A 13,029-nucleotide genomic window follows, 5' to 3' on the forward strand; every position below is an offset into this window, starting at 1 on the left:
AGGAAAGATGCAAGATATTAAAAAAAAAATTCTAATCTTGATAAATATAGCTAGAAAACATCACATTTGTCATTGTTTTGCACTGCTTAAAATTTGATTTCAATGAAAAAATAATGAATCTTAATGATATATATATATCCTTAAAATTAACTTTAAGATTAAATAATAGCTCCAACAGATTTATCAGAAATGAATATTTAAGAACTTACATATTTTGCAATGTGTTCAATACATATAAGCAAAAAGTACAAACACGCACAAAAAAAAATCAGTATTGTACTTAAGTTTAAGAGTTATTTCTAATGTATGCTATAAGTTACCATTCTAGAAATACACCAAAATCTTTTTCATAAGAAAACAAAACAAGGAAATTAAATGCAAGTTGTCTTATATAAAACATTTATATTTTGAGCAAATACATCAGGTACAAATTTGGAAACAAGATTCTAAGACAAGCTACATTAAAATCTGAAGAAATTAATATACAGGTGTTCCAAAGATGGTATTCTATTTATTTCCTTAAATACTGTATTTAGACATATACTTTCATGGTAAAGTTTCAATAAATAATGAATTGTATGAAAACACTAAAAGTTATAACAATTCGGGGAATTTTGAATTTTCTCTTGAGTGAAAAAATATATATATATTAATGAATAGAATACTTGTCTTGCACAATGTATCAGCATATTAAAATATCATGCTTCTATCTGCAATATGTTCAGATATTAAAAGGTAAATTTATTGACTTAGACCACTTTTTCATATCTCAGTCTAGTGTCTTAACAAAGCTTTCATTGTATATTTCAGAGATTATACATATATCGCAATAGGTAATTAAAAAAGTGAAATCAGAAAATCATAATGCATTTATTATTTATTGGTCTTTGTTCATTTTTAAAAAATGCCCAAATAATAATCATTACTGAAGTATTTCCAAAAGTTGTTCAAAATGAAAACCTATCACTCTTTTGTGAAATTTCAATTCTTCTGAAAATATTTGGATATATTCGACCTTGTTCATCTCTTATGACATCAGGACAGGCTATTTCAATTTGTTGCGAAAGATCTACTATATGTATAAGATGGATGTTATACATAGAAGAACAAAAGTAACTACAGAAATAAAAGTGAAGAGGCATCAAGTCCAAAGGTTTGGAGAGAAGGAATAATTCAACAACCATCTTACAATTCATGTGTGGTAAGAATATTGTTTAATTGCAACTACATGGTAGAAGTACACCCAAAGGCAATTATTCATCCATTAGTTCAGACATTCCATTCCAAACTAATAATATATTAGTCATCATTCAGTGTACCATTGAATAAAATGGAACCAATTGAAGAGTTTTTGAAAATGCTGTGCCATATATTTATGGAAATTGTCACTGATAAAGACTTTCTTGTACAAATAATGGATTTTCATCATTCCAAAATTGATCACTTTGACAACTGTTGAATTAATACAACATTCATTTCTTTATCAAATTCTGTTTCTCAGAAAATAAAGGTTTAATTCTTTTTTTTTCTTTTTTTTTTGACGGAGGAATAAATAGTAAAAATGTTTATGTTCATCATGACTTGATTGTAATTACTAATAGAATTCATGAATGCTATATAGATGTTAGTTATTAAGTTGAATTATTCTCTACAGTGTTGTTTTCAAAATGATAATTTTTGTTCATTATTTACATATTTGCAAGAAGATAACTTTATAAAATAAGGCAAATAAGTAAGGACTTCTAGCATCATTTATATAACACCTCATTCTCCACATACCCCTTAGGAAAGTAAAGATCTTAGCAATCAGTAAGTCATTCTGTCAATACACTTTCATAAAAGTATACTGGGAATTCGCGAAACGATGCTTGCATTCGTCTTCAATTAGGTCAGCATCATGATTACATGCAACATAAATCATCAGTGTTTTTAAATTTTTTCTCATTACTAAAATCTATCATAATTTTGAAAAGTTTAATATCACATGCACTATTGCAAGTAAAGAAATGTACTTGCAATAGTATATATAATAGTTACTCAGTATTCCCATATATATCTGATATTTTAAATTTCAATTCATCTCTTTGTTAAATCAAAGCTGACCAATCAATATGAACAGCAGTATTTGTGATTAATAAATTTGTTTCAAATCAAAGATTGGGTGATATGCATATGGACAAATATTAACATAGAACAGTTTTTCTGTATTGAATAAATTTACATTTTTGAAATAAATGTTTTCATTTAAATTTGTGATAAACCTTATAAATTTTAAGAATATGCATAGCTTTGCATATAGAAGCATGAAACTTTACATACATAGATGAATGTACAAGAAATATTTTACTAACTCTTACTTTTATACTATAGGACCACTTAAAATTTAATTTTTTAGATTTTTATTATCAATCTCTAAACAAATCAAAATATTTTCATATACTATCTCACCAAATTTAATGAAACTAATGAAAACCTCTTTGTAAATGTAATATAGTCTAGATGCAGTAGTTAAAGAAACAAATACTTGTTCCACTTTTTTGGGACACTTTGTATGAAAATGCAGCAATGGCAGTGAGTATCAATATCTATACTACAAAAAAAAAAAAAAAAAAAAGAACTGTCCAAGTAAAACTTTCCTTTAATTAATTTTAAATTTATAATGGAAAAAAAAAAATAATAGAACTTTCTGATATCATGCAAGAAGTTTAATAGGTGTAAAAAAATGTAAAAGATTTAAATTAGATGATTAAGATACTCAAAGTAGGCAGTCATTTATAAAGGTGTTAATCCACATTGTTGAAAGACTGTAATGTAATATGAATAGAAATTGTCAGATAATATTATATGACAAGAATATTTATTGAAAGTTATTGATTATGTGTCATTAATAACTGTCATAAATTGCTGGTTGCATTGACTGTGTATATAGCTCAGTCAAAGCAACCAGCTATAAAAAGCTCAGTTAGATCAGAAATCAATAGAAGTAATAGAATAATAGAGTTTAGTAAAAAAACCTGCATGTTTAAATGTGAAGAAATGTTACAAAAATTCCAATTACATTACAACATAGATATTCATTTTAATTACATTTATAATCACTAAATTTTATAGAAAATCATTTAAATAAGATTTTATCAATACAAATTTCAGTATATTTCCCTAATTATGCATAAAGATATTTCTATTTTCTAGTAGAAAAGAAATATTGATGCGAGAAAAATATAAATCAGTTATGGACAAAATATTGTTTTTGCTAACTTTGATAAATGTTAATTATTGTAAAATGTTAGTTATAAATATTATAATACAGATGTGCATATTTCCAATAAATAACAGTTACAAACATACAGCTTTTCTTACAAACTTTATTTTATTTGTGATTTATTTTGCTGCAAGCCAATACTGCAGATTTTACTCCAATGTAATTAACTACTTACTCAAATGAAAAATAACTCCAGGTTATCCCAAAACTAAATTACTGAACTTCTATGTGTATCCTTGATGAAATATAAACAATGGCTTGAAATGTTTTATTTCCCAAAGAGTAAAATAGAACAGGAAATATAATTGATTAAGTATTTTCATTAAATTAGCCAACCTTTTCATTTCAACACTGATTTTTAAAAATCTGTCATGCATGATTAATTTTTTAATTTATAGTTAATAAACTTAATTTTAATGTCGAAGTATATGGAATTTTATAACAACTAGATAAATAAGAAAATTTTTAATAAGCAATATGAAATAATTTATGTAAAAAATATTGCTTTTAATTTTGGCAAAAGAAAGTAGATATAATAAATTCTTAAAAAAATCTTTCCAATTCTTTTTATTAATTCAGTATAAAAGAAAAAAAATTAATATTTATCATTAATGAGCATTTCTCATAATGCATTTGAGTCTAAAATCAATCTTGGACAAAAATGAAAAGTTAAATTTATTCATATATTATGAAATCATTATGCTCTTGTATAACTTTGGAAAAATCTGCTAAATATTTAATTTTAGACAATGTGAAGAATATTAGTTTTAAATAAAAAATAAAACAATCAATGTAATTTAAATATGCTTATACACCAATTACAAGATTAATAACAAAATTTAAATTTTTATTTAAAATTTATTAAATTACATGCATGATGAAATTTCCAATATATATTTACCAAATTAAATAATTAAATACCTGATTACAGCTATTTTTTCTGATAATTTTGAGATATTCATTTTTCATAAAAGAGTGAAGGATGAAATACGACTGTTATGAGAAATTAATAAAATTAGTATTTGGTACAATGTTTATTGTTGTTGTTGCTACAATAAATTTCCTAAGAAAATCAAATAAATGGTGAAAATACACATTCTAACAAAATGAAAAGAAAAAAATGTCAATGACATTGACCTCTTGTTCAGAAAACATGCATATCTATAAAATGCTGCAACCATGTACTTTGCCACCTTCATTGATATACCATAAGTAATTTATGTAGCATTTGCCCAGAAAATAAGCTTTGTTTTCAATAAAATGAAGCAGTGTTATTAATTTAACTTTGTAAAAAGAAATGCCAAATAATTAAAATAGATAAGCAGTTGCAAAGTTCAACATGATGAATAATATCACATGAGCTGTAATAATAGTAAAAAGCATAGACTTTTTTTTTTGTTTGTTATTATTATCATCATTTGGAAACGAATCTATCACTTGGTCATTCAAGATCAGATGCATTTAATAAAGAAAAAATCATCAATATATTAAAAAAAATCAATAGGAAAATAAAACAATTTAAACAATCTGATTCTATTTAATTAAATGTCTCTTTATTACAACAAATATATATAAATATGCTTGATTTATTATATCAACTATGCATAGTTATTAAATGGTTCCTCAAATCTTTTAAACAATGAAGTAACAATAACTAAATTTAAAGCATTGGAAAATTTTGAGATATGCATATGCATCTGAGAAAATTAAAAATTTGATATAAAAAGCCATTTTTATTTTTTACATTCCTTTTGCATGAAACGTTTAAAATTGAAATTGACATTTAATCTGTATAGTAAAACTAAAGTAGTTTAACCAAATAATTCCTGAAATTTAACTATTTCAATCAAAAAATCTTTGTACTATTTTGTAAATATGAGTTTTCAAGTGGTTTTATATATATTGTTAGTGCATAACTTTTCTCGATCTTTTATGTCTTTTTAGATAACAAGGAACATCACAATAAATGCTCAGTTAGAAGAAAATTACTAAAGGCAGAAATTTAAAAGTTTAAATTATACCAATAAATATTTAGAACTCCCACCAGTTAACAGTAATGTGCTATAATGTCAGGATAATTTAATTTTAAAAAACCTGAATAGATTATAAAAAATTTGATAAAGATACACACTGTTTGCTGTGTAACCAACTTTAAAATATGCAAATTATGTTAATATTTACTATGAAACCAAATCAGTGCTGAATAAAAAAGCAAATTTAAGCTGAAATTAATATGTTAGAATACTATTTCTTACCCAAACAGCAAATTATCAACTATCAACAAATAATTATAATAACTTAAAGATTTACACTTTCAATTTAGAGCAACCAGATTAATTTAATCTAAAACAATTCTATGTCTTTAAAAGTTTGGATTTACATAGGAATTTTTGAAGAAAACATAGATGTTTCCAATTCTTTTAGCCACACTTAATATTTTGTAAGCTGTATGTCTAATTTTAAAAAAATGTGTAAACCTAAGAAATACCGATTTTGAGAAAATTCAGTAAAAACCACTTAAATCGATAATATTGACGCTATATAACAAAATTAAATTGATAAGTTGAAAATGGCATTAAAATATATCGAAGCACATTTAGTTTAGTCATAAATTAATAATATTAACTACATTTTCTAAAGCAGTTTAACAGCAAAATGATCTAAAAGTAATAAATATATAAATGAGCTATAAAAAATAAATTAATCTTTGAAATAATGAATAAGTGCTGTTAAGTGGGCGAAGAAATAATTATCATTCAAAATTATCTAATAAACATATAGGAAACCAAGTGAAAAGAAAACTATTAAATAGCAAACAAACAATCTAAAAGTTCTTGATTATCCTCCATTTCACACATAAAAATATTACTAACTCAAAAAACTAAAAGCCTACAAGATATTATTTAAATGCATATACGTGAAATTAAATCAGTCAAAACACAAATACACTTATATGATACATTATTTTTTTATGTAAACTTGAAAAGTAATAAATTCAAATTAAGAGAACAATGAAATTCCCTTTTAAAAAGTAATCTATAATACTTAACACCACTTGATTGATTTTCTTTCAAAACATGGAACATTTGATATTAATCAAAGGCATCATTCAGAAAATCACTATCATTCAAAGCTTTTCCTCTACTGTCTCTTTGGAATAGATTAAGTTCTTCCTGTAAGAAAACAGATATTCATTATATATATTTTGACAACTTATAAAATTTATCAAACCTTAACCAAATTTACAGAAATTCCTTCACTGTGCTCATTCTTTCTTTTTAAATATTCAAATATTATAAGGCAAATTTCATTCAGGGATATGACAGTTTGATATTTTTCATTATTTGATGTAAATATAATACAACAATAGTGTATGCTTTAATTAAAATATGCAGAATATCAAATGCACTTCAGATAATTCAAATAATGCATTGTTAATAATTATTTTTCAAATTAAATTCATAATAATTTTAATTCATAAATTTTAATACATTATTTAGACAATTGTAAATTAATAATTTTTTTAATTACCTTTAGTAAGAATTCCAAAAATCAATCTTTAGAATCCTAAATGAATCTTCTAGATGTCATGAAATACCCGTCATCAAGTCAACTAAATTTTCTAAGCCAATCTGAACGCCATCACGATCTTGTAAGCCACACATGTGCACTTGCCATTTTCTGCCATGTAAAGTTTCATTAAAAAACTGCGCAATCTGAAATTTTAGAAGAAAAAAATTAAATATGGAATAAAGAATTACAGTAGATTACCAAATTCACAATTTGCATTTTACAAATTACCAAGATATATAAAACTTTTTAATAAACTATCAAATTAGTTTGTTAATGCCTAAAGGAAAACAAAGTGATATCATTTCTTCAATTTGATTTTTGCTAATATTTCCAGATTTATTTTTTTTAAAAATATGTTTCAGATGTACTTTAAATCTTCATAATTGTCATAGTTTATATGAATATGTCCTCCTGGATTGTTAATAATCAAATGTTACAAACATGTAATGTTGCTTTCTTGTAATGTTGCTTTCAAAAGCAATTAGCTCTATTGTAAAGAAGACAGTTTCTCAGATATCTCTGGTAGATGCTGAATAGACGACAGATTAACGACACTTGTAATTGGTGACAAAATAAAAGATTCCAGAACCTCTAGAAATTTTGGCAATAAATTATTTAGGATGTGATTTATGGTAACATTTCTAAGCCCTGTCTTGAGACTGAGCTGCAGTAAATCAGTGAAGTCAAGTTCAGTTGTTAATTGAGTAACATTTTAGTTGTATGTCAAATTTTATAGTTGAATACCAAGACAACATTGTATTGTGTTCTCAGCAACCTGTCACTGTTGAGTATTGCATTTGTAGGAAGTCAGCAATTGAACACAGCAAGAATAGCAGAAATTTGAGACATGTGAATAGTTATGCAAAGTATCTTACTGAAGAGTTCTCTCTCGGTGCTTTGTGCTATTATGGTTCATTACTACCAATTTACTTTACTGTTTGTCAAGTACTGTATACTACAAATGCTATTCTTCTGTAAACTCGCCTGTATTTTTGTCATGAGTTTGTGTGTCTTCATATTAAATAAACCCTTTTATTTGTCATTGAGCTCTTTGGACAAAATTGTTAATTTTGCAGATTTTTGAAAATTACCCGTGACATTATTAAATTATTTCATATTAACTTTTCCATATTAAGTAGATTCCTATTTGATTTCAGTAAAATTTTTGAAATTTTGTTGTACAAGTTGTTGTTGAAATTTGTTGAAAATTCCCAAACAAGCAATTATTATTATTATTATAGTTTGTTCATTTTTAAAACACTGTTATTTTCTGTAATTGGATGTATAAAAATGTATCGCTCTTTTTAATTTGAAATTTTGCTTTATTTTTTCAATGAATTTAATTTTTATAAATAACTCTCTGAAATATAACATAAATCATGAACTACATTTTTTAGCACACATAAAATATCAATGTAAAATAATTTTACCATCTGTTATTTTTTAACAGTTTAATATCAGAAAAAACATTATTGGATAAGTTTAATCTTAAATGGAAAAATCATTAAACTTTAAGTTAAAATTCTAAATCTAATAAAAATAAAACATAATCCACATACATAACATAATGAACAGTTGTGCAAGACCTCTAAAAATTACATGCTACATCTATCGAAAATTGTTTAATTTGTTGAGGAAGTCTTAAAACTAAATTATATATAAAAGATTTAAATGAAAATTTTTTGGAACCAATAATACCAGCAAATCAGCTAATCACTGATGGTGGTCAGCCAGTAATGAACAATAAAATCATAATATGGATGTTCCATTTTCTGACATATATTTTATAAAAATTTGAAGAAAGTCATCATTCAAAAAGTATTAAAATAAAACTACTAAAAACTTTCACTAATATCATATTATATAATTAATTATAAGACAATACATAATGGGCAATTTGCAAACAGAACTAAGCAGTAAATAATCACTTTTACAAGGTAAGTATAACAATAATAAGCAACTTATAAAAACAAGAATTACACAATGACTAATATTTGTAAAAATGTATTTTATTAGGACTCTCATATATATATATAAGCAAGCAAAAGTAGGAAAATTAAATATTGGCAGGAATAGTAATGAGCTTGCCAGATAAAATGATAATATTTACAATGAAACGCAAGTATCTATGAATAGTTTCTAAGTAAACATAATATTTATGTTTTATTTTTATTTTCTAAAATTTTATAATGGTTTTTCTAACCATTTTACTTAATAAAGAAAAAGACTAAATAATATGTTAGAACTTCAGCAAAAGTGAGTTATTAAAAATTATGCTCCCTAGAGAAAGAGTGGTAGAAATATATTTCATAATTATTGTACAATTACAAAAAAAAAATCATAATAATTAGTTTTTTTTTTTTTTTTTTTAAATCTTCAGAACAAATTTCCTAGGAAATCTGGGGCAAACTAATGATAAATTAAGGAATCAGGAAAATGAATATTATTACAAGTTAAAGAAATTAATACAGTATTTGAATTATTTATGTCCATTAGCAAATCAGTTAGTATTGTAAAAAAAATTATAATCCATTATCAAATTTTCTACATTTTTAAAAAAAATTGTATTGTAAAAAGTCAACTGAAAAAAAAATCAATAGAAATTGGAAAAACTATCAATTTACTTCCTGGGGACTCCTGCAACCCTCTACATCTTGATGTGTAGCTAGTATAACACATGGAATTCCTTTTAATAAACTATTAGAAACCACTTCTTGCAGAATTTTTACTGCTTCCTTTAAAATTTCTTCATCAGCTGCTGCATCAATCACATAAAGAATACCATGTTGACCTTCAAAATATTTATTCCAAAAAGGTCGAACTATTTCAGAACCTATACAATATAACATACTATAAATAAAAGAAATAAAGATTGAAGTCAAGAATATTTTTTTAATAAAATTATAACCAAATAAAATTGATGAATTTTATTTTATAGTTACAAACTTATCATTTTATATTTTTAGTCATATAAACATTAGTAAAAATTTCATAATCAACAGAAAAAAAAAAAATTATCTTTCTAAAGAAAATAGGGAAGAAACATAACACTGAAATGTTTGCATTAGTATAAGTTAGGCACTTTCTTTATGAGTAATGTCATTCCCATTATAAACATTCTTGAACCAATAGCAATTGCAAAATTTCATTGCTGTCAGACTAAATTTAAGTTAAAAATTAAAAAAATTTTAATCCATGATCAAATATGAATATTTGTAGCTTTATTTTGAATTAAAAAAAATGTTGAAACTAAGCAAAAAATTAATTTAAAAAAGCTGATCAGAATAAATGTTCATTAAAATTTTTCCAACTTATTTCTGAAGCCTACAGTTAAAATTTCTAATGCCTAATATTCTACATTATTGCAGATCTTTCTTCTAAATATTCTCTTTCAAATAGAGATATTTTTATATTGTTTTGATTTTAACAAATTTTTTCAATAAATTAATAAAAATGGAAACTTACCACCCAATTCCTTAATATCTACTATTGTGTCTTTTAATGGGAGTGTTTTGATATTAAATCCTGAAATAAAACCAATGAAGTCTGTTAAATTATTGAAATCATTACACTAGTATCTATATCTTTAAGAGTTGGTATAAAAATCCTTAGATTTTTATAGTTTTAACTATATATCCAAAATAGTCTATTGTCTGACTAATATGTCTATTAAAAGTCTGAATTAAGAATACATTTATCATTTAGCTTCGCTTGCGAGATACAGCACCCAGTGTTCATGGATTAGAGAGTACCTTGACACTACAAATCTTGCTTTGCTTATTTCACACTCATTCAATTTTAAATACTACGATTTTTATCACATTTTAAAGTAAATAAATATTTAGCACAATTGCACTCATCAAAATATATACAAGAGTAACTAAAAACATTAGATTATGTACAGCAAAACAATTTTGAAACTGCAGGAAAAAAAAAGCTTTGTCATAAATTTGTAATACAACATAGTAAAATTCAGTACAATTATGTACCTTTAAACAATCATTCTACAAATAAATATTCACAAACGATGCAGATATCCATAAATATTTATTACATGAAAAATTTATTTTACAAGTTGTATATAATGGCAAAGCTTTATACCTTGTTCCTCAGAACACTTAATATTGTTTCTAGACACAATTGCACAAGTATACCACTTTGCAGTCATAGACAGAATACATTACAAGGCCTTCTTCTAATAAACTAATAAAAATGCAAAATTAAATTTAACGTAATATATTAATTTTATTTTGTGCATTTATTAGAACTTGCAAGAGTATAGCATGTTAATTAGTGTGCAATTATATTTAAGCAAATACTTCATGTTTATAAATGTTCTGATAAAGAACAAAGCATAACAAAACAAATCTAAAAATGTATTTGTTCATATTGTCTTACTATTTTACATTTCACAAGATCTATAAGTTATGCAAATTTATTTCATAACAAGACCAATAACATTTTTTTTTATCAACCTGCTTGCAGCCCCAACCCTTTCAGTCAAGCCCCCCTAGATAGTTACCAGGGCCCAACTTAGCCTAATTGGGGTCCTGGGCAAAAACTTCTTTGGAGTTCCCCCCCCCCTCCTCTGCTTCACCATTTCAGTAATGAAACACTTTCATTAAAGAAGGAAACTTAAAATAAACTTTCTATTCGATTTAGGGAACCCTCTAATGTGGGGGCCCGGGGCAACTGCCCCATATGCCCCTGCCTTAGTCAGGCCCTGATAGTTACTTACTTGGATAATTATCCAGATGAATGAAGATTAGATTCAAATTAGCATTTAGATTCATTTTTTGATAAATGCATATCAGGTTAATAAAAGAATCCTATGAAGTAAGATATGTATTATTTAATGAAGTTATTTACATATAATTCTAACACCTATTTGCCAACACAAGCATCCAGCTTGTGCTCAGCATTATCTTAGCAAGTCCCAGTACACAGAAATTTGTTAAAACGGCAATAGGAATAGATGCAAAGTCATCTGGTTACCTAGAAATTAATTATACCTGTTACATCTTTTTTTTTAAGAACTTCAAAATAAAAATAAGCCATGAAAATTAAAAAAAAAAATCACACCAAGAAGTTGTGCAAAATAAAATAAAAGTAACCTAATTTAGTTATAGCCATGGCTGAATAATGAGCAATTACAAGTAAGACAAATTGTACTCTGTTTATATATTTTATAACAAAATAAAAATAATAATTTAAGTGACAACTGACAGAACAATACTGTATCTAACAGCCACCATACAAGATTTTCATTTGCAATTAATGCAAATATAATAAGCACAATGAAATAAATATATAAAGCTTTAAAAAATCCATTGATAGTAATATTTATAAAAGTAGGAATAATACAAAACATTTATCAAGAAATTCTCAGATAGCGTATTGCATATGTTGTTTAATAAATCTTTAACAAAACAACAGAAAAATTTCTTGATAAATAAATACACAATCAAATATATCCAAGAACAGAAATTTATCTGTCAACATTTATTGAAGATACATACACAGTTTTTAAAATGCTGGCTTTAATTTTACAATTAGAATACTAATATTAAAATGTAATCAATACATACCAGTTGTTGGTTCTATATTGGAAACCGATTCCCCTACTAACGAAGCTAAAGCTGTAGTTTTACCAGAACCTTGGAGACCCAAGCATAGCACCTGATATTGGTCTCTAATAATAATAACTGGACGATAGCAACTGAGCCACTGCCAGCACTGTAGCCCATATTAAAAGAAAGGAAATATAATTATAAAATGGCAAATGTATTAATTAAAAGAAAGTATATCAAAAATTGCAATAAAGTTTACAAGACATTACCTTCCTCATTCCGATTCTGCAGGCAACAAATCCAATCTGTACGTTATCAAATAGTTTTGGCATCCTTCATTTAAATCATAATGATAGTCTTTTTAAAAAAGCCAAGAATAAATATAAATAAAAATGCATATTTACATATTTTATTTGCCCTTTCCGGATTACTATTGACACCGGCTACGCGGTTAAAGTTATGAAAAATATTGGCATTTTCGCATTTCAGAGAAAACAAGGAATTTAAAAGAATAATTAAAATTTACTGAGAAACTGAAGATAAGCACATGATTTTACATAAAAACAGGATTTTTAAAAGTAAATTCATTTGATATCTGTAATTTTTTTACAAATGCTCTTGTTT

General features: G+C 25.2%; 1 protein-coding gene across 1 annotated transcript; it reads right to left on the bottom strand.

Annotated features, from left to right (window-relative positions):
* Positions 1–6,070: 6,070 nt before the first annotated feature.
* Positions 6,071–12,832, bottom strand: LOC129961790 (ADP-ribosylation factor-like protein 15). Its single transcript, XM_056075360.1, has 6 exons — positions 12,675–12,832; positions 12,424–12,571; positions 10,301–10,360; positions 9,460–9,668; positions 6,794–6,978; positions 6,071–6,435 (listed from the first exon to the last, which is right to left on the bottom strand). Exons 1-5 carry the CDS (start codon positions 12,735–12,737, stop codon positions 6,850–6,852), a joined length of 609 nt encoding a protein of 202 aa, XP_055931335.1. The 5' UTR covers positions 12,738–12,832; the 3' UTR covers positions 6,071–6,435; positions 6,794–6,849.
* Positions 12,833–13,029: the final 197 nt, after the last annotated feature.

This window comes from Argiope bruennichi, chromosome 2 (genome assembly GCF_947563725.1).
Source record: "Argiope bruennichi chromosome 2, qqArgBrue1.1, whole genome shotgun sequence".
NCBI classification, from domain to species: domain Eukaryota; kingdom Metazoa; phylum Arthropoda; class Arachnida; order Araneae; family Araneidae; genus Argiope; species Argiope bruennichi.

Coding starts and splice junctions, on each gene's coding strand:
- LOC129961790 (XM_056075360.1), bottom strand. CDS start 12,737: ATGCCAAAACTATTTGATAACGTACAGATTGGATTTGTTGCCTGCAGA. Junction 10,361..12,423: donor CAATATAGAACCAACAACTG/GTATGTATTGAT, acceptor GTTTTATTTCAG/GATTTAATATCAAAACACTC. Junction 9,669..10,300: donor AGATATTAAGGAATTGGGTG/GTAAGTTTCCAT, acceptor TATATTGTATAG/GTTCTGAAATAGTTCGACCT.